The sequence below is a fragment of the Conger conger genome, chromosome 13, assembly GCF_963514075.1.
Source record: "Conger conger chromosome 13, fConCon1.1, whole genome shotgun sequence".
Classification (NCBI taxonomy): Eukaryota; Metazoa; Chordata; class Actinopteri; order Anguilliformes; family Congridae; genus Conger; species Conger conger.
In genome coordinates, this window is record NC_083772.1 from 22957296 (window position 1) to 22980299 (window position 23004).

General features: G+C 43.5%; 1 protein-coding gene across 1 annotated transcript; it reads left to right on the top strand.

Moving 5' to 3' along the window:
- Positions 1-234: 234 nt before the first annotated feature.
- LOC133107440 (olfactory receptor 52D1-like) lies at positions 235-12674 on the top strand. Its single transcript, XM_061216427.1, has 2 exons — positions 235-1164; positions 12387-12674. Exons 1-2 carry the CDS (start codon positions 235-237, stop codon positions 12672-12674), a joined length of 1218 nt encoding a protein of 405 aa, XP_061072411.1.
- The last annotated feature ends 10330 nt before the right edge of the window (positions 12675-23004 follow it).

A 23004-nucleotide genomic window follows, 5' to 3' on the forward strand; every position in this document is an offset into this window, starting at 1 on the left:
TCAATACTATAAGAAGATCTGCTTAGTTCTCGTAGAGTCAAAAGCCACATTATGGACGGCATTAACAGGCAAATTATAAATACTAACATTGAATTAAACACTTAGGGAATGCTGAGAAGCTAAAAGTTAGAAATAAGAAATTACAGTATGCTATGTGTGGAAGTGTGATGAATTATCAGCTTCAAAATTAAAATAATGGAAACATGGGACATTTATTTCCAATAATCACCAACAATGGCACTGAAGAATACAACACATTTCTCACTGTTCACTCTTTCTGGATTACAGGAAGAAACAAAGGAAAGTAGATATGTTCTTTTCTCTGTGACTTTGATTTGTTATTTTCTTATTGTGCTCATCAATGTGACACTAATTTTCACCATCCTTCAAGAGAAATCCTTACACGAGCCCATGTATATTTTCCTGTGCAATCTGTGTATTAATGGACTGTATGGAACAATAGGGTTCTACCCTAAATTCTTGTATGACCTACTAGCTGAAGACCATGTGATCTCATACAATGGATGCTATCTACAAGCATTTGTCATTTACTCCAATGTCCTGTGTGATTATTCGATTTTGACAGTTATGGCCTATGACAGATATGTTGCAATATGCAGACCACTGGAGTATCATTCTGTTATGACAAATCAAGCTGTTGTTAAATTCATTGTGTTTCCCTGGGTTCCTCCTCTGCTCTGTGAGAGTGTTTCAATTTTCTTGAATCACAGACTAACATTATGTGGAGCAAGCATAGAAAAAGTCTATTGTGCAAACTGGTCAATTGCTAAGCTTTCCTGTTCATCAAATGTAGCAAATAATGTAGTTGGTTACACTGTACTGCTTGTGTACTTTGTTCATGTGGTTTTCATTCTCTACTCTTATGTTAACCTTATCAAAACATGTCTAAAGTCCAGAGAAGACAGGCACAAATTCCTGCAGACGTGTTTGCCACATTTCTTTGCATTGACTAACATGTCAATTGCTTTACTCTTTGACTTACTGTACAGTCGTTATGGATCAAGCAGCATTCCACAAGGTCTACAGAATTTCCTTGCAGTGGAATTTCTGGTAATCCCCCCACTTCTCAATCCGGTAATTTATGGAATACAACTGACTAAACTTCGGTATTCACTGTTGAGAATGCATAGAAAAGTGAAAGAGGTACATTTTAAATAATGACTTAAAGTTATATACATGTTAGATATCTCCCTTTTTTATTATGCCAAATTGAAATGTATGTGATTTTCTTATTTCTATATTACAGAAAGCATTTTCGCAAGTCAAGTTCGCACATTTTTCCCATGCTTGACTGTGTGAAATTAGTGTGAAATTTGTAAGGTGGCCATTGGTATGCACTTTGTTGTATCGACTATTATTTTAAAGACACAAAACAGATCAATATATAAAATAAAATAAAAAACACTGGGAAGGAGAAAAACAAAAATCTAATATATTGTATTAATTATTTGTAAGCACATCATTGCAGTGCATTATTTAGTTTACAATGCTGTGGCCCTTGGCACCCTATTCCTCCTTGAGTTCCACATCTCAAGCTGCATAAAGATTGGACATTGGACAACACCGCAGTATTGCTAGCCATCTATTTGCTTCAGTTTACTCGCCTGCCTGCAGTTGTGGTTACCATACAGAAAGAGAAATATATTACATTAATGGCAGACGCTCTTATCCAGAGCAATGTACAGTTGATTAGGCTAAGCAGGTGGCAATCCTCCCCTGCTCAAGGGCCCAACGGCTATATGGGGGATCAAACCACCGACTTTGCGGGTCCCAGTCATGTACCTTAACCACTACGCTACAGGCCGCCTTGCAATGAAACACAGGTACAGTTTTAAAAATGTACTGGCTCACTCTAAAACAGTTAATTCTTCTGAGAAGATGAATGCACTGCAACCTTTTTCTAACTATGTATCCAGTGTTCTCAGAGAAACACAAATTACAGTCAAGAATTGTGCCCAGAAAGCTGAAAGCTTAAAAAAATGTGAATTGGTCTGTTAATAAATTAGTGTTTCAAAATATATGCTATTTAGATTTAGGAACCACCATTCTACATGCATTGCACAATTTTTCTTGGTGGAAAACTGGATAGAAGAAGTGTGGTCTTTCCTTCTAGAAAAAAAGCCTTTGCAGTAAATCATGAATATATTATCTTATAATATATGTTTTATTTGTCACCTAATGTAATGAAATGCATAAAATCATATCTCTCAGACGAAATGTGTCTCTATTGCCAACATAACATCATAAACCATTGCTAATTATATTGGTGTATATTGGGTCCTTTGGATATTTTATTATTCAGTTTGAATCGACCTGAAAGTAGCCCACCTGCTATAGATGCATGCTACACAGTCATATACATGCAAAAAATAAGAAACAAGCTGCACATGGTTACCGTTTCTAAATGTCTCATAAACCATTGTCTTTAATTGAATGTCAGCAAAACTGCTTTAATGTTTATTTTTCTCTCAGGAAAGGTTAACACCAGATGTTACTTACAAGGCTTGAAATAGTAGATAAAATATTTAGTATTTAAGTAGAATAATTTACTCAGTTTCACTTACAAACTCAGGTTTACGAAACAAGTTAACCATCTATGAATTTGTATAAATAATGCAAGGAAAAACAGTAGATCATAAAAGTTTTTAAATCTTTCTCAATGTATCACATTACTTGTCACTTTTCCAGTAAAGCTAAAATATTTGATCATATTATCAGACATTTGGGTATGCAGGGGAAGTAACAGAGATAGTGGCATGCTTTCAAGCAGATGGTTGAAGGGTATCATGGTAAGTGGCTAATTCACACAAATCTTATAAATATGCTGTGGTTCCTAAAGATGATTTTTTTTTTTTATATTCATGGATATAACAAGTCATTTTAAAAACCCTCCATAGGACTGAAAAACTTGTGTCATGTATAAATGTAACATTTAGGGGTAAATATTTACTTCATCATGGCTCTGCTATAGACTCATTCCATGGCAGCTTACCATCTCTTTAATCTCTTTATTTTTTGTGTGGTGGTAGGCAATGATGGGGAATAGAAATCTTGAAAATACACTGCTTTGTTTTTGTGCTAAATTATCCAATTTCTAATTTTCACAATATGCCATTTTCAAAGGGTCATACATTAAGCACATTTTCACTGTCCATTTTCTGTCCATTTTTTATGAGACCAAAAAAAAACAAAAAAAAAACACAATACATCAGGTAATTAACAAGGAAGATGCAATTCGGTTCATTTCAGCCACCAAAATGGGGTGTTAGAAATGTGCCACCATCCTCGCCTTTGGATATGTTGAAGATTGACTCGAGATCATGAAATAAATTGTTAGGTATAGGTATAAGACCTCAGTGGCTGAGACAAGCAAGGGACAAGTAATTTTAATGAGGCTTCAAAGTTATACATTAATGCCATGATTTTTTACGCATATTAATTACTGTCTTACCATGTGGGTACACTAAAACCAATTGAGAAACTTCATAAGCAGACAATGACAACAGACATTTTTTTAAATGTGATTGCATTTGCCAATATTATAATTGTATTTATACAATTTCCTGGCCTGGCCCCTCCTTCACTCATTAGGTTAATTAAGAAAAAATCGAAATATATCCACAGTGTATGTCATCCAAAGTTTTGGGAAAAAAAAAAAGCCATCATTCTGATTTTGTGTACCTCAGCTCTAGACTACCTGGTGCAGCAACGCTGATCGATATGTTGCGTGCGGCTTCTCAAGTAGAAGAAAAGATACGTAATGTTGCTTTGTTTTAAATTTAAAAAAATAACTGGACTTTTTGGAGTGCACAGCACATTAGTTCATAAAGTGCAATGGGATTAATGTATTGTGTGGATGGCTATTTTGATGAAAAATAGGTCACATCAACCTTTAAGCAGAGTAAAATGGGAGTAAGCAGTGGAATGTCCAGGTCGGGAAAGACTGAAGCCTGGGCAGATAGTGCTGTTGTTGTAAACTTTGTCTCTAGTTCCACGTACTATGGAACAGGTTTAAGAAAATGGTTTGACATTAAACTGGAAGCAAAGCTCAGGATGAAAAGCATCTGAACATGGTCTGGAATTAGACTGGAATGGCTTGTGGATCTTATGACTTCTGGCTCCAGTGTGTTGCACAAATTCAGTAGGAGGTGTCTGGGCAGCCGGAACCATTTTTAAACAGCTTATGGTCGGAAACGACTTGTGAGCCACACCAAGGAAATTGGCTTGGTCTAAGAAACAAAGGTCAAAGCTATGACTTGTGCGCCCTATTCATAGCAAACTTTCTTCACATGATTTATGGAATTTATATTCGACTCTACTTAAGTATTAATTAATCAGGATTACCGGAATGGAACATCATCAAACATAATTTAATGTTGAATCCTGTTGCCCTTTCCACTTTGCACCCCTAGAGAGCAATTTCCACCTATTTTGTACTAGTCCTATGAAAGTGTCAATATCTAAAAAGTTATTTTCTGCACACACATGGTTGAAGACTTAATTTAAAGAGGCTTGTCCATTCAGAAATTTGAGATGGAACAAATGTATGTCAGTGCATGTGCATGCAGTGTACACAAAAATACACTAAGAGAGAAATTTAGAAATTTTCTAAGAAATTACAAAATGCATCATGTTTTTATAGTTTAGTGCTGAATATCTCTATTTCTAAGTCAAGGATCAATCCAGAACTACTTTATATTTGTGCAGAAACTTGATGTCAACTTGTGTACAATACTTGGTAAAGATATCAACAAGTATTCAAATTCCACATGAGTTTTCTCAAAATGAAACAAACAAATTACAATATACACTTCAACGTTAGTCAGAAAAGATTAATAGCCAGGTGAGATATTTGGTTCCATGAAATACTTGTAATCTAATCATTTGCTAAACAAATTTACATTCCTACCAAACCGGAAATATGTCGGCCAGACGTGCAATAAAAGTGAGCTCAGAAAAAAAAAGCATTTATTCATGCATACAATTGTATATTGTTGTTCTTATATTGGATTTTTTGATGTAGAAAAATGGTATCGAGGATTGTTAGAATATGCCTTTTATTGTTTGAGTCTGTGGTGAGATGAGGGTCATAAACTGTGAGCTTGGCAAGGGGGAGGCTTGTAAAATATGTCACAATATTGTCTCGGTAGGCTACTACCTGTTAGACTTGCAGGATATAACCTATATAAGTTTTTAGGAAAGAGCTTCATTGAGTCCCATTAAATCTGTACACTTCGCCTGCACGATAGTGGTAGTATATTTTTTATATATTGCATTGCGATTGCCATTCATTGAGACAAAAAAGCTAATTGTTTGTGGATTCTAAATTTAATTTTTCTCATGTAGTCTGCTGCAGAGTAATTCTAGCCAAAACAAAAAGGTCCCCAATAAATTGTCATGGAAATAAGAAATGTACATGTGTGTGCATTTCATGATATTTATTACCATCATAGCCATCTGACCCATGTCTGTGCCCCAGTCTGCTCCCCAGAGCTCTTCCCATCTGTCGATTGCACTGTCCCAATAGTGAGGCATCTGCCAAAGCCACACATGAGGCAGCTGTCTGTCCCCAAGTTATATTGTGTAAAAGTGCCATAATAATACAAATCCACAAGAGTAGGCTATGTTTAAGGAGAGTGGTAATGATTTGATATATACGCCATTGAGAAGAGATGACTATGTGTGGCCTGTGTGGGTGGAAAATTCTGTCTGCAGCATTTCTTAATCTATTGTGTCTGTGGTAATAGTAATATGGTAATCTTAGAATTGTGGCCAGGCTAATTATTACTTTAAAAGTGTTGCTTTTAATTATCTAGGGCAGATGAGAGATCACTGTTGTTTGCATACTGCCAAGTGAGACAGATTTTTTGTTCCAGTATCCAGTACAGGATACTGCTGCACATCGGACCTGACTAGACGTTCTGGTGGTGTGGTGTGCTCCCTTTGAATTTGAAAGAAAATATTCAGCAGAAAGATATCACAGAACCTGAGGTTTTTATCATGAGGAAAAAAAACATATGCAACAAGCATGAATATGCAATAATTGACCCTTCAAATTACATAATTGTATTCAGTGTATGCGTTAATACTAACTTCACAATCTTGTATTTGTATTTGTTTATACTTCCTAGCAAACTAACTTGGCCATTTTGTTCTTGTGGCTTACCAGTAATTTGCATCTTGCAGTGAACCCTCTGCATTTGACAGTTTTCCAACTGAAATTATTCTTCAGTCATCCACTACAGCGGTCTTTTCTGGTCTATCATCGAAAGAAGAACCAGTCCCTGCAAAGATCATAGAGGGTGATGGGCCAGACTACTCTGTCGCTCGTGTGCAGTTGGAGAAAGACACAAGCTTACCTCCTGAGTGTGAGTGTGTGGTATGGGGAGAAGTCGACCGTCCTGAGCCAGGAATCTCTGCAGTACTGGAGCCTATGAGCATAAGAGAGGGTGTCTCCTCTGGAAGTGTCGTCACAACCATGGATCACCGTGTACCTGTCCGATTGTGCAATCTCCCTCTGACCTGGCTGTTTAGGTTCAATAACCCAGACGGTCAGTTAGCTTGCTGGCTGGAAGTGCTAAGCCAAAATGACTGAAATAAAGCACAGAGCTGGACACTCAAATGGTGATGCAATGTCATGCCAAGGTACAGATGCCATGGCTGTTCACACTGCCAACGGCTCCATCAACATTAGGCTAGGTTAGAGGGTGAAGTGGATGATGTGGTGCCCCAAAGACCAGGTCAGAGGCGACTTATGCAGAGCAACCACAAGCAGACAACAGTCACAAACTGGCTTTAGCCCTGGACTCACAAACTGGCCTTAGCCCTGGAGTCACAAACTGGCTTTCGCCCTGGACTCACAAACTGGCCTTAGCCTATGCCCTCAGGCTCAGCTGAGGCCGATCACAGGCCACGCCCTGCAGCCTGATTATCTAAAAAAAAAAAAGAAGGGGATGGGAGAGAATAGCACCTGAGACCCACACGACCGTGACACGTCTTATCGAAGCTGCACCAATGGAAGGAGTCAGGAGAACTTCCTATGCAAGATCAAGTGTCTCTGGAAAGCCCTAAACTTAAGAAGTATTGGCTTCGCTGGCCTCAGATTGAGCTGCACCATGGTGTTCTAGTCTATCGTTGGGAGAAGGCAGCTGGAGAAAAACCATGCTATTTCTAGTACCAACTTCATCAGTAACACTCTTCAACAAGTAGGCTTTGATGTATCATTGACTGCAAGGTGACACTGCAAGATGCAAACCACTAGTAAGCTGAAAAAAACAGGATTACAGCTTGCTAATAAATACCTAAAAGAGCCTGCAGAGTTCTGGAAAAAAAAGATATTGTGGAAGGATGAGACTAAGATATGATCACCTGCACACCATTTGTGCCAAACATGGACTAGGTCCAAAAAGTGCTGTGATTTCCACATGGTAAAACCAAAATGTATGAATATACCCTTAAATAAAAGCAGGCTTTTTTTTTGTTATCCATTTATTATTTAATTCCTGTTCCCAGGAAAGTCCCATTGAGATAAATATTTATTTTGCAAGGTGACCAAACTTACAGATCATTCAATTCAATTAAATTCAATTTTATTTGTATAGCGCTTTTTACAAAGGGCCTTTGTAGAGCTTTACAGAGAGACCGGGCTCCAAGAGTACGCCTAGGGCAACAGTGGCAAGGAAAAACTCCCTGGAAACAGGAAGAAACCTTGAGCAGAACCTGACTCAGTAGGGGAACCCATCTGCCGCTGGTTGACACCAGTTTGTAGAAACAATGGTTTTAAACAGAAAACCAGATTAAATAAAAGTACATAAATGTCCAATAACTTGAAGCACAGATGAGGTTGAGGGATGGCAGGAGCACCAATTGGTGGCACTGTCAGGCAAGGAGACAGGCTTGGTGCTACAGCTGAATCAGCAGTGGCAGGAGGGAGTTGTACGGCTGGTCTTGGGCTGGAGCTCCGGGCCTGGAGGGGGTGCGCAGGAAAAGTTGGGCTAGCACTCGGGGCAGGTGCCCAGAGCGGGGAGAAGAGGAAAGTAACATTGTTAGGGGGTTCAGATAGTAATTGTTCAATCACAGCAGGAGGGAGAGGTACCTGCATGCGATAAGGAGAACCCCAGCAGAATAAGGCTATGGCAGCGTAGCTAAGGGAAACAGAGGCAGTGGCCAACACAGCCATGAGGGCAGGCTTGAGACGGTCACCACCAGACCATGACTGGTTATGCTTAACACAGCACTACCAACTATGATCCACTGACAGCACTGACCGCCAAGTCCACAAGAAACTCTATAGCTTATGCCAGCCACCCACTCCTGCCCCTCAACTATAGGACAGACTAAAGAGATACGTTTTTAGCCTGGCTCTGCCACCTATGGAACTTTTAGTTATTCTAGGAATAACAAGGAGGCCTGCACCCTGCGAACGGAGTATTCTTGAGGGAGTATAAGCATGAAGTAAATTGTTTAAATACAGAGGGGCAAGTGCATGTAAGGCTTTAAAAGTCAGAAGTAGTATTTTGTCATCTATTTAACAGGCAGCCAGTGAAGTGAAGCTGACACTGGGCTGATGTGCTCAAATCTCCTTGTTCTAGTAAGAATACGAGCTGCTGCATTTTGAATTAGCTGGAGCCCTTTCAGAGAGGAATTTGCACATCCAGACAAAAGAGCATTGCAGTACTCTAATCTTGAGGTAACAAAAGCATGCACTAGCTTTTCTGCATTATTTAGGGACAGTATCTTCCGAATTTTGGAGATATTCCTCAAGTGATAAAAAGCAACCAGAGAGATGTTTTTAATATGTGCATCAAACGCAAGATCTGGATCAAAAGTAACACCAAGGTCTTTGATGACAGCACTTGAAGTGATGCAAATTCCATCAATGTTTGGCATATCATCAGATAATTTACATCTCAAGATCCTGACATATGATTGTTAGAACCATGTACATACATCTTTTTTTGCAACATGTTCCATGATCAGGGTGCATTCTAGTTAAACGCCATCTTTTCAAACTCGGAGAGGGGACGAGGTACTTTGAAACGCATCATTGAATTGGAACGCAGATTGTAATTGCTATTAGTTGTTGAGGAAGATAATCCACTCTGAGTTCGGACCGCTACGATAAGGCACTCTTTATTACATGCAGCATGGAGAGAAATCACAATACATCAGCACAGTTTATCTGACACAAAGTAGTAAGCTGATATATGGACTCTGCGTTTTACTTCACTATCTACGTTCCAGCCATGTGTATATTCGTCAATAAACTCTTCAGCAAGAACTATTTATCATATAGCACCGTAGAATAACTTTATCTAACTGCTGAGAAACATATACAAGCAGGCAGGTGATTACTTATAAGTCATCCCTTAAGTGTGCATGGTCTTCCACATAGTACAGGTTACATGGGCAGAGAGATAGAAGATGGAAGTTTACCTAAAATAGCCTTGTATATAAATAATTACCAATGACACAATCTATGATTTTTAGATAAGTTAATGAAGCACCCTTGGATAAAAGAGGCAGTGATGTGTAAGTGGCCTAGCATTTGTGATAAAGCATAGTGCACCATGCTACACTTGTAAGTCTAAAGCTTGTAAGACAGAGGATGTGCCATGCATATATGTGATGTATGACAGTAATCAATCATAGGTAAGAATGCAGCAAGGACAATTCTACATTTGGCTTCTTCATATTAGAAGCAAATATGACAATTTTGATTCAAAATCTAAACTTTTGGAGTAGTATGTAGTAGTATGACAAAAAATATGTCTGTCCCACAATTTATGTAGCATTCATACATGCACACATGCAAATATACATACTTAGAGGCTGATCCAGGTTTCTCTCCAGTTGGTAGGAAATCTCAGACCTGCTGTAATTAATGGCAAAGGATGAACTTAAATGCATTAAGGGGAAGGCTGCGCCATCATAAGGCCCTCTGTCCTGCAGTATGTAGTGTCTGCCACAGGGTGGCAGTAAGCCTCCACAGAAGCAAGTTCTGCCCCAAGAAAAAAACGAAAAAAGTATAATAAAAGTAATGAAATTACCCTTCAATGAACACACCAATACAGTATGCATACCCCCCCCCCCCCCCCCCCTTTACAATAAATAACGTGAAAAGTATTCCTCAGTCATACTGGGACCTCTGGTTTCCCCTTCACTGGGATAATAAAAATGTGTTCAGTTAGTGTTATTCACTTATACATAAGTAAAGCATACCATTGAATTTACTTACTTCGTTTAGATGTTGTGTATACTGAGATTTTGGAAAGAGCCCAGGTTGTATCTAAGAAATGTTCACGAATAACGCTCTTGGGAGAATTTATTTAATGCAGCCACCCTGTGAGTACCAATTACGTGCAATGTGTGTTTCGGTTGCTGGGGTTTTTTTCATGCACAGCGAAGGCTAATCTAGTTTTTCAACGCAGTTTACTTGGAAAATGAATCATGGAAAATTGTACAGTCACATTTTAACCCTCTAATGAAAACTTGAGGAATTGCAAGATTATGACATTGACAACACCAGGCTGACGCACAGGTGGGTTGGTGAAGGAACATTCCCGGATAATCATCTATATTTGTCATCTGCATGATTATTTATTATTTGTATAATTATACAGTACTGTGCAAGTTTTACGCAGATGTGAAAAAATGCTGCAAAATAAGAATGCTTTCAAAAATATAAATAGTTTTATCAATTAATAAAATGCATGTACAGAAGAAGTGAATGAACAGAAGAAAAATCAAAATCAAGTCAATATTTGGTGTGACCACCCTTTGCCTTCAAAACAGCATCAATTTTTTTAGGTATACTTGTACACAGTTTTTAAAGGAACTTGGCAGGTAGGTTGTTCCAAACATCTTGAAGAACTAGCCACAGTTCTTCTGTGGATTTAGGCAGCCTCAAATGCTTCTGTCTCTTCATGTAATCCCAGACTCGATGATGTTGAGATCAGGGCTCTGTGGGGGCTATACCATCACTTTCAGGACTCCTTGTTCTTCTTTACGCTGAAGATAGTTCTTAATGACATTGGCTGTATGTTTGGGGTCGTTGTCCTGCTGCAGGATAAATTTGGGGCTAATCAGATGATGATGGCATGATGGATAAGTATCTCCCTGTACGTCTCAGCATTGAGGAGACCATTAATTCTGATAAAATCCCCAACTCCATTTGCAGAAATGCAGCCCCAAACTTGCGAGGAACCTCCACCATGACTTCACTGTCATTCTTGCACTGCTCTCCAGTCCTTTGGCGAACAAACTGCCTTCTGCTACAGCCAAATATTTTCTGCACCCCAGTTCCTGTGTTTTCACGCATAGTTGAGTCACTTGGCCTTGTTTACACATCGGAGGTATGGCTTTTTGGCCGCAATACTTCCATGAAGACCACTTCTCCACACAGTAATGTAATGTAATGTAATGTAGATGGTTGTATCTGGGTCCCACTGGTTTCTGCCAATTCTGAGCTGATGGCACTGCTGGACATCTTCTGATTTCGAAGGGAAGTAAGCATGATGTTTCTTTCTGCACTAAGTTTCCTTGGCCGACCACTGCATCTACGGTCCTCAAGGTTGCCTGTTTCTTTGTGCTTCTTCAACAGAGCTTGGACAGCACATCTGGAAACCCCTGTCTGCCTGGAAATGTCTGCCTGGGAGAGACCTTGCTGATGCAGTATAACTATATTGTGTCTTGTTGCTGTGTTCAGTCTTGCCATGGTGTATGACTTCTGACATTAAACTGTCTTCGGCAACCTCAACTTGGAAGCAGAGTTTGGCTGTTCCTCACCCAGTTTTAACCCTCCTTCACAGCTGTTTCTGTTTCACTTAATGATTGTGTTTCAACCTACATATTAAATTGATGATCATTAGCTCCTGTTTGGTATAATTGGTTAATCACACACCTGACTATATGCCTACAAAATCCCTGACTTTGTGCAAGTGTACCTCCTCCCCGTGTCTCAGTTGAGTTGGCAAGATGGCGCCCGTGTTGGCTAGCCGTCCGCCTCATCTGCTAAACCTCTTGTTTGTGATTGCTCTGTTCTTATGTGTTTTCTGCCGGGAAACCTCTACTCTCTTGGTTTACGATCGCCAAGCTCTTCTAAACTTAAGGGCGTTTGGCGAAACGCTGTCAACACACTGTTTGGGTGAACAACCGACGAGTCTCCCCCCTGTTCTAGACATTCCTGCTCACCTATACCGTCCCCCCTGTGCCTTTTCGCGCAAAAAACGCTACAGAAGACGGGGAAAGCGAGGCGGAGTACTCGTAAAAATAAAGGCTTACCTGCTTGCTTCCTCGTCCGTGATCAACGATTGTCTCCTCTATGATGGATGCTACCTCCCCGCTGTCCGACGCTCACTACTCAGCAGAGCCCGCTGGCTTCGCTCCGCTGTTCCCGAGCCACTGCCGCCTGTCGCCACCTCCTCGCCCGACTCGATGCTATCACCTGGCCGGCCCACTACTGCCTCTTCACCGGATCCTCTGCCGCCTGTCGCCACCTCCTCGCCCGGCCCGATGCTATCACCTGGCCGGCCCACTACTGCCTCTTCACCGGATCCTCTGCCGCCTGTCGCCACCTCCTCGCCCGGCCCGATGCTATCACCTGGCCGGCCCACTACTGCCTCTTCACCGGATCCACTGTGCCACCACTGTAGACTACGGGCTCGCAGACTCAGTGGCGGTGTGAATCTTGATTTTCTTCGGCCACTGAGACGTGCTTCGCCCTCGGCTAGCGCAGTGCTCAGCCTCCACCTAGCCTTGCTAAATGCTAGGTCGCTAGCAAACAAAACATTTCTTCTGAACGACTTCTTCATCTCTCGTGGCTTGGACTTCATGTTTATAACCGAGACTTGGCTTCAGATGGGTGAGTTCTTGCCGTTCTCCGAACTTCTTCCTCCCGACTGTAACTTTTTTAGCTCCCCTCGCTCCTCTGGCAGAGGTGGAGGGTTAGCCTCGGTGTTCAAATCCACCTTTCACTGTCGCCTGTCACAGCCGACACCAAGCTACGCGAGCTTTGAACTGCAGTCCTTCGAACTGAATCTGTCGTCTGTTGTCTTCTGCGCCGTGATATACCGCCCGCCCAAATACAACAAGGATTTCATAAATGACTTTATGGACTTCCTCTCTGGATTAATGGTGCGATATGATTATATCCTTATATGCGGTGACTTTAATATCCACGTATGCTGCCAATCACACCCACTGTCTCGAGATTTCCTAAACCTCATTGAATCACTCAATTTCACCCAATCCGTTATGGCCCCGACGCACGAAAAAGGACACACTCTCGACCTCGTATTATCTTTTGGATTATCCGTCAATATAATCTGATATATAACTGATATATGTGCTGCTGGTATTTCTGATCATTCACCTATTGTGTTTTCAACTACAACTCCCTGCCCTGCTGTTTCCTCTCATGTACCCATGCAACGGTCACGCGTGATTACCCCCGACACTGCTGTCCAGTTCTCTGATGCTTTTGCCAGTTTCCCAATCTGTGCGATGGATGCAAACTGTATCACCAATGTAGACGATTTTCTCTCCAAGTTTAATGAGTCATGCACTGAAATTTTAAATACTATTGCACCTCTTAAGTCTACACGCAAGAAAAACCTCCCGACACCCTCCCTCTTCCTCCCCATCCTCCTCCCCCTCCTCCCACCCACACTTCCTCAGCCCGCCGTAACCTCCGCTCCCTCTCACCCTCTTCCTTTGCCAGCACCGTCACCGCCTCACTCCCCCCTCTCGAATCCTTCTCCAAACTCCCCGCTGACTCTGCATCTGCCACCCTCCTTTCATCTCTCTCCTCCGCCTTTGACTCTCTCTGTCCCCCTGTCTCAAAGCCACCTCGCACATCCCCTCCAAGTCCTTGGATATCTGACACCCTCCGTACCTCCAGGGCCAGCCTCCGCGCAGCGGAGAGGAAGTGGGGGAAATCCAGAGACGCTTCAGACCTCATGACTTACCAGTCTCTCCTGGCGGCATTCTCTACCGATGTCACTGCCGCCAAAGCAAAATACTATCAAACACAAATTCAGAACTCCGCTTCTAACCCCCGGAAACTTTTCTCCATTTTCTCCTCTCTCCTCAAAGCACCGCCTCCTCCTCCTCAGTCCTCCTTCGCTGCTGATGACTTTGCTGATTTCTTCGATGAGAAGGTCACAGTCATCCGCAGATCCTTTACAACCACCGCCCCCCTCACTGTGCCCTTCCCCCCCTCTAGGCCCATCCCTTCCTTTTCCACTTTCTCCCCCCTTACAGACTCTGATGTTTCTCAACTCCTGCTCTGCCACCGCCCTACAAACTGTGCCCGTGACCCTATCCCCTCTTCTCTTCTCCAAACTATCACACCTGACATTCTCCCATTTGTCACCTCCCTTGTCAACTCCTCCCTGTCTTCCGGCTGTTTTCCGGCATCCTCCAAGAGGGCCCACATCACTCCGCTGCTAAAAAAGCCTACCCTGGATCCCTCCATCATCCAGAACTACCGCCCGGTATCTCTTCTTCCTTTCCTTTCTAAAACTATAGAACGAGCCGCTTCTACTCAACTTTCTTCCTTCTTTTCTAACAACAACCTGCTAGACCCCCATCAGTCTGGCTTCAGATCGGGCCACTCGACAGAGACTGCGCTCCTCTCCGTCAGTGAGTCACTCCATGCCGCACGAGCAGCCTCCCTCTCCTCTGTTCTCATTCTTCTAGATCTCTCTGCTGCCTTCGACACTGTGGATCACTCCATCCTCCTGTCTGCCCTGTCAGCAACGGGCATCTGTGGCACAGCCCTGGACTGGATTGAGTCCTACCTCTCTGGTCGCTCCTTCCAGGTTGCCTGGGCTGGTTCGGTATCGACACCTCGGCCCCTCGCCACAGGAGTTCCCCAGGGCTCAGTCCTTGGCCCACTTCTTTTTTCTCTTTACACTCGCTGCCTTGGCCCTGTGATCACTGCACATGGGCTATCCTACCACTGCTACGCGGACGATACCCAACTCTTCATCTCGTTCCCGCGTCTGATACGCAGGTTTCAGCCCGTATCTCTGCTTGCCTGAGGGACATCCAGAGCTGGATGGACAACCACCATCTAAAGCTCAACCCAGGTAAAACTGAAATGATATTCATCCCTGCTAATACCTCTCCCCATCTGGATCTCTCCATTTCCCTCGGGGATACCACACTCACACCGTCACCCAGTGCAAGGAACCTCGGCGTGGTGATGGACAGCAGACTGTCCCTTTCCGAGAACATTGCGGCGGTGACCCGGTCTTGCAGGTTCTTCCTATACAACATTCGGAGAATCCGCCCCTTTCTCACCCCCTACTCGACCCAGCTCCTGGTCCAAGCGATGGTTCTGTCCCGCCTGGACTACTGCAATTCCCTCTTGGCTGGCCGCCCAGCGTCCGCCATCAGACCCCTCCAACTCATCCAGAATGCAGCAGCTCATCTGGTCTTCAACCTTCCCAAATACTCACACGTCACCCCCCTGCTTACTTCCCTCCACTGGCTGCCTGTCATGGCTCGCATCAAATTCAAAACATTGGTGCTAGCCTTCCAAGCAGTTAAAGGGTCTTCCCCAGCTTATCTGCAAAAAATCATCAGACCCTACACCCCTGCCAGACCTCTTCGTTCAGCCTCCACAGGCCGCTTGGCACCTCCCCCTCTCAGAACCTCCACCTCACGCTCACGACTAGAACTGTCTGTTCTGGCTCCACGGTGGTGGAACGAACTCCCCGTTGAGGTCAGAACTATAGAATCTCTTCCCACCTTCAAGCGCAAGCTGAAGACACACCTCTTCAAGCAGCACCTCTCCCCATCCCTCCCTACCTCCCTGTGAACCTTAATTGTTGTCTCTGTGACTTGCTTTGTGTATCGGTATTTTTAGTTGGCTAGGTAAGCAGTGTTTGGATAGTTTTGCTCTGTTTGTTTGTTTGTTCAAAAAAAAAAAAAAATGGCCCTTGTCCTTATCTTTGTTGTACAGGTAGCAGTTGAAATTGTACTTCCCTCTAGGGTCTTTCAGCGAACTTATCCCTGGTTATGAGTATGCACTTCGTTGTACGTCGCTCTGGATAAGAGCGTCTGCCAAATGCCAATAATGTAATGTAATGTAATTCCACGCACGCTCTTAGATGCGCATGCAGACGTGCTGAGAGAAAGTGGAGGAAGGATAGGCTGCACGTCTCCCTTCAAATTCTGCGCAACGCTCTGTCCACTGTCGAGGACCCGGCCCTAGGCCCCCTGATGAGAGATTGACGGGGGATGGGTTAGAAAGGAATGCATTGTTAACCCCTCGCACACGCCATCGAGGTGGTAGTAAGAACGCCCGTAAGAAGAAAAATATGTGGTTCACAGATAATGAGCAGCCATACTTGTCAGTAGAGGAGTCTGAAGTCGGGGGACTTAGATTTAGGGTTTTAAGGAGCAAGGTTAAAGTTCTGACTGAGAATACCCCAACCCTACAGGGGAGGGGCACAATGCCTGGCTAAAGAAAAACAAAAATAAGGAAAACGGAAGGGATGTCAATACCGAAAGAAGATTAAGAGGCTTCAAGGGCCTTCCTGATTATAACACAAATAATTTATCGGATAGATTCAAAGGACTGACTATAGAGGAGTTAAATGATGATTTACACTCAGCTATTGGCTGGATGTCCTTTGTAGATCCCTTAAGGCGCCACAAAAAGGGGCACCTGAAGAGGGTGTTGAGATGGTGGCAGGCTTTAACTTCTGGCTTGTATGAAGTCAAAGTTTGGAGAGAGTCCAAGGAGAGATTATGACAGGGAGACAAATACCAGTGATGAATAGGTTCATTAAAAAAATGACATAAGAGCTAGTGTTTTTCCACTCGTATATTAAGATGGTGGAAATTCCCAAACTGGAGGGGCACATGACATAAAATATTGGGGAAATTTCTTTTGAGGTATGAGAAAATGACAATTGGAAAAACAGAAATAATTAATATGATCATTAAAAAACAAGTTACATAAGAGATAAATGTCTTCCCGCTTGAAATATTGGGGACATCTCTTATCAAAAAGGTAAACTTTTGTATGCAAAAAAGATATATAAGGAATAAGCTTTTAGACCTTAGGGTGGGATCTTAGAATTTTGCTGTTGAAGATATCTACAGGCTGTTGAAGAGAGAGCAACGCAGGACAGCTGTAGTCAAGCTGGAGTGGCGCGCTCCCTCTGCGCGCCACTCCAGGATCTGGATATGGAGAACAGAGTGATGTACGCGGTGCGGACTCAGCCCAAGAGTTGTGGCAGCAGGACTGATGTCGAAGAGGTGTTCACGCGCATCCCTCATCATACAGAAAAGCTGGTGAAAGAGTTAAAGGGCTTTTACGACATGCTTGGAGCCGTGAACTGCACCTGGAGGCCAACAGACGGGACGCGGGGTTCCTCCACGCTACAGAACACCTTCCTGCTGGACCCACGCAAGAACCTGAAGCCTCCCCCCCTAACCTCAGTGTCAGTGAGGAGAGGCATATGCTGCGGCTGCACTGCAAAACCCCCCCGACGTGTTCGAAGACATACCAGTGCACATCCCATACAACAGGCAGGAGAAGAACGAAGTGCAAAGTCACATCTTTCAAAAGTCTGGGTCCTGATCCTGCCCCAGATTCCCAAACCAATGCAGCTGTTCAAAGAGCTCATCAACAGCAAGGAGGAGGGATCAAATCCCACAGAAAACGAGCTGGCTATATTTAAGGCATGGGTGGTAATTATAATCTATATTACTTGTAGAAGTAGGAAAAGTAATACATAGAAGTAATACATTATAAGTTTCCTTTTATTTTCATGTTTTTTATTTCTCATTAAGATACTATATACGATATAAATAAGTAGTAGACTTTAGGGGTGTTCGTACCCATTGTATTAATGGAAGTTCAGTAGCTTTTATCTCCGTGAAGGGGGAGCCATAAGATAAGGTAAAGGCCAAAGAGGAGGATGGATATTGGAGGGGTGTACCTTGATTTTTAAACATCATGGTGGAAAGGTAATTTAGAAAGAGCTAGAGGGGTATATGTAACTTGCATGTGATTAGCAAACTGCAAAAGATGATATGTACACTGTAATCTGTATAACTCTATTCTTTTGATTGATTATAATAAAGTATATCTTACTATAATCATATGTGATAAAGAGTCTTTAGAGGAATACATTGAATACAGGACATCGATTACCAGATTTGCATCACACCCTTCACTTCGAGACTGGGCTGGAAGTTCAGTAGAACTTACCAGGGCTCCAGGACGTTCGGAGTACTTGAGTTCGTCCCCGAGACACCTCATTGTGAGGTACTGCTCGTGGGAACGTGAGGTCTGAGCTCGGCAAGGGGTCCGTGGCTCACGACAATTTTGGCGCCCAACGTGGGGCACGAGTAGTTGAGAACTGCTCACGGCCTATTGAGGCACTGCCCGAGTAGATTCCTGCTCGAGGGGCTCGAGTCGATTACTGGCACTGACGAGAAAGGTGATAGGCACCTAAGTAGTGAAACCGTAATACTCGAACTCGAAAGGAATCGAGAAAATATAGAATAAGCTACAATATTAGAAGACTGTATAGGACAGTAAATTCTAATAAAGTAGGGACTAGACAAGTCGTGTCTCCGACAGAGGGAGAGGCGTTGGTTCAAAAAATACATGAAGAGAATGGACATTTCTCTTTTAATGTAATTAAGAAACAGAATAGGTTACATATACCCAAGATTCGTGCACTGGGTACACCCTTATCCATCCTCTGCGGCAAGGTATGGGAAGACAGGTTCTAGCCAGGCTAGAAAGATTGGCAGGCTCTCCTCGATGGAAGGAACAGTTTCCTGGTTACACGATGCATCCCTGAACCTGAAGGGGGTGAAGTTTCGAAGATGTAAGAGACATTGCCCATTTCACGCTGCGAGGAGGCATGCATGAATGACTGGAATGCGTCTGCTTCAACATGAAGACAACGGACTTTGGATACGAGGCTCCTATAGAGGAGTGGCTTTTGGGACTATTGGTTGCATCAGTGTTTTGTTACCACCTACCAAACAGCTGTCAAAAGTGCAAAAACAACTTACATCTCCAACTTAGTCACAACTAATTGCAATAAACCCCAGGTTCTGTTTAAAGTCCTTAACTCCCTTATCAACCCCTGTGATACCCCCTCTGTTGTGCCTTCACCTGCCCTATGTGAAAGCTTTCTCAACTTCTTTATTAGTAAAGTCTCTGCCCTCAGACCCCCCTCTCTCTCGCCCCCCCACCCCCTCCTCTCCCCCCTCACCCCCTGCCTGCTGTCTTTGATCAGTTTGTGCCGGTCTCCCTCTCCTCTCTCTCTGATGTCATTAAACACCTGCGACCCACTACCTGCCCCTCTGATGCTCTACCCTCACGCCTTCTCAAGGAAGTCCCTGACTCTGTTCTCCCTGTCATACTACTGCTGCTAAATGCCTGTCTCAACATTGGCTGTGTCCCAGCTACCTTCAAGCATGCTGTGGTCCAGCCCCGAATAAAAAAAGCCTAGTCTCGACCCCTCTGTCCTTGCAAATTTCAGACCCATCTCCCAACTACCATTTCTCTCAAAAGTCCTGGAGCGCATAGTTCACTCACAACTACAGTCTTTTCTTGAACAACAAAACCTACATGATAAATTCCAGTCTGGCTTTAAACCACGACATAGCACTGAAACAGCCCTTCTCCGTGTCTTCAATGACCTTATCCTGGCCGCCGATGCAGGCAACCCCTCTATCTTGCTGCTCCTTGACCTTACAGCAGCATTCGACACCGTAGACCACACGATTCTCCTAGCTCGGCTTGAGCATTATGTAGGCATCAGGGGTGTCGCCCTTGACTGGTTTCGGTCATACCTAAATGGCCGGTCTTTCTCCATTGAGATTGGTGACCTCTCCTCCTCTGTGGCCCCCCTCACCTGTGGGGTGCCCCAAGGATCAATTTTGGGCCCCGCTCTCTTCTTACTGTACATGTTGCCTCTAGGTCAGATCCTAGCAAAATACAACATCTCTTTTCATTGCTTCGCTGATGATGTGCAGGTCTACCTCCCACTAAAGAAACTCCAAGGGAAAACCTCAATACAGCTCTTACTAGACTGTCTGGCCGACATAAAGGGCTGGATGTCCAATAATTTCCTGACCCTAAATGAGGAAAAAACAGAGGTTATTGTTTTTAACAGTGTCCTCCCGGCCCCCCTCGTCGATGCTCTTGGCCCCCTGGGTTCTAATCTCTCGACCTCGGTCAGAAACCTTGGAGTCATTTTTGACAGTGCTTTTAAATTAGAAAAGCAGGTTAGCACTGTCGTAAAAAAACGTTTTTATCACCTCAGACTCCTGGCCAAGACTAAAGCCTACCTCTCCCAGAAAGACCTGGAGAGGGTGATACACGCTTTCATCACCACCCGCCTTGATTATTGTAATGCACTTTATGCAGGGATTGACCAGTCCCAGCTCCGCCGCTTACAACTGGTGCAAAATGCAGCTGCGCGCCTCCTTACGAGGACAAAGAAACATGACCACATCAGCCCAGTTCTGTCTGCATTACACTGGCTGCCCGTGCGTTTCCGCATTGATTTTAAATTAGCCTTGACCACTTTTAAAGCGCTGCATGGAACGGCCCCTCTCTATCTCTCTGAGATCCTGCACCGCCACACCCCCTCCAGATCCCTTAGATCATCAGACCAGCTACTGTTGGTGGTGCCCAGAACCAGGCTGAAAACTAGGGGAGACAGAGCTTTCGCGGCTGCTGCGCCAAAGTTGTGGAATAGCCTCCCCCTCCACGTACGGGCCGCTCAGACCCTAGAGGTTTTTAAATCCCTTTTGAAAACCCACCTGTTCTCCCTGGCCTTCCCCCCCACGTAGCCATCCTTCTTTATTACTTTGTCCTCGTTCGGTCCCTGGCTTCTGTTGTTTTATTGTTTATTGTTTTTAATTGCTTTTAGCCCTTTTATTTTCTCTCCTTTTTTAATTATTATCATATATTGTTTTATATTGTATTCTATTTGGCACTTTTATCTGCATCTATGCTCCTTATTTTTATTTTTTTTCCTCAATCTGTAAAGCACTTTGGTTTCAGCTGTTGCTGCATGTAAATGTGCTATACAAATAAAGCTGACTTGACTTGACTTGACTAGAAGAATTGATGCTGGTTTGAAGGCAAATTATACAAATATGTGCACACCTCACGAACTGACTAGCTATCTGTAGTCATTACAGAGGTTGCAGGAATAGCTACTCTCGGGTATATCTGTTTACAGCCTAGGGACCCAAGCAGACCAACATAGCAACGGCTGTGCTCGACATGAATGAACTACCATGTGGAGGCGAGGGATTTACCATCGTAGGTCTACGGGTGCTATACGCCGTGATACAGTAAGCGGAAATAATCATCTTCCCTAGACCAGTTTGAGGGGGTAAACCAAGCATTCCCTGTATAACATTAAGTGTCAGTAACGAAAACCAAACAGATCAAATTTGACAATTTATTTTACCAGGCATGTTACATACATAATTACACACAGTTCCAAATACAATATAAAAACATTAGAAGGAAACCTTAAAAGTCATACCTGGTAATAAAAGCTACATACGGGGGTCTGGCTACAGACACCCTGTACATAGAAATTACGTGCATGATGTGCACGGGAGAGACTGATTGCATCCTCCCAGATTGCTTAGTTTACTGTCCTTAAATCCAAAATCTTAGCCTTTGATGTTAACCCTAAAAATGGGTCACCCATCTGGAATTTGGAGCCACGCCTCCCCAGGAAACGAAGGGGGGTTGAGGCACATGGCTTTCACTGGGGCAGAGCTCCACACAGTTTCTCCCTGGTTCCTGGTTGGTTATGATGTCCAGGGTTTGCTGTTGCAGAAATAAAGCCATTGCACCAGTCGCACTGAAACAATCAGAATAATACCAAACATGAATATTATCTAAACTGACTTTGTAATGAAACATCCAGTGCTGTACACATCATTTAGTGACTGAGCAAGAGGGAGATCTGAGAGGGAGGGAGTAAGAAAGGGGGGTCGAAGGGAATAATGGGCCCAACAGGCCGTGCCCTCTGAAACCTTCCCGTGCCCTAAAGGATGTTGCCCCGTCGTAACGAGTTTTATGGCTGGAGGCCTGAGTCTTCCCCCACAGGCTCCTGCCCGTATGGGTGCGGAGATGGTGGGGGTTAATGGTGCATGCTCCTGGGGTAAAATTACTTTACAGGCACATATTGCCACAATACCAGAGGAAGCCAGCAAGCTGACCAGCGCCCTGAGTGACAATGCCAGATGTTAATCATTTCCGCCTTACAGAAGCATCCTTGGAAGAAAATACTATGGATTTAAGGGACCAGTGCCTGCATATATTCAATCACTTATCAGAACGTATACACCAGCAAGACCCCTCCCTTCCACTACTTTGGGATGCCTGGCTCCTCCCCCTTGCCGCACCTGCACTTCTCAGCCATGACTGCTGTCTGTTCTGGCCCCACAGAGGTGGGATGTGGATGTCAGAACAGCAGAGTCTCTGACCACTTTCAAGCGCAGACTGAAAACTCATCTCATCAGGCTGTACCTTTTCCTCCCTACCACCATGATTAGCCTTGTGCATGCCAAAGATTATAATGGCACTCATATATAGTTTGTATCATTGTATCTATATGTTCACACTAGGACTCGGAACCATACTGTCCTCTACGGTCCTCATCACACTTGTCCCTGTGTTCAATCTGCATGTCGATCTGGATAAGAGTGTCTACTAAATGTCAGTAATGTAATGGATTAGCCTACTGAACAGTCACAGAAAATATTGTCTGATGTGGCGGAAGAGTCAGCATGCAAAGTTTTTATGTTAATTTTTTATGTAAAAAAAAAAGTCAAACATAGAATGGTTGCGATTTTGCTAGAAGGAAGACACACTTTGCACTTTGTTCCCATGGACTGTGAGGAAGATGGCGAGGGAGGCCAAAAGTAACCCAAGGATTGAAAAATTGAGATTGGCTGTGTCTTGGG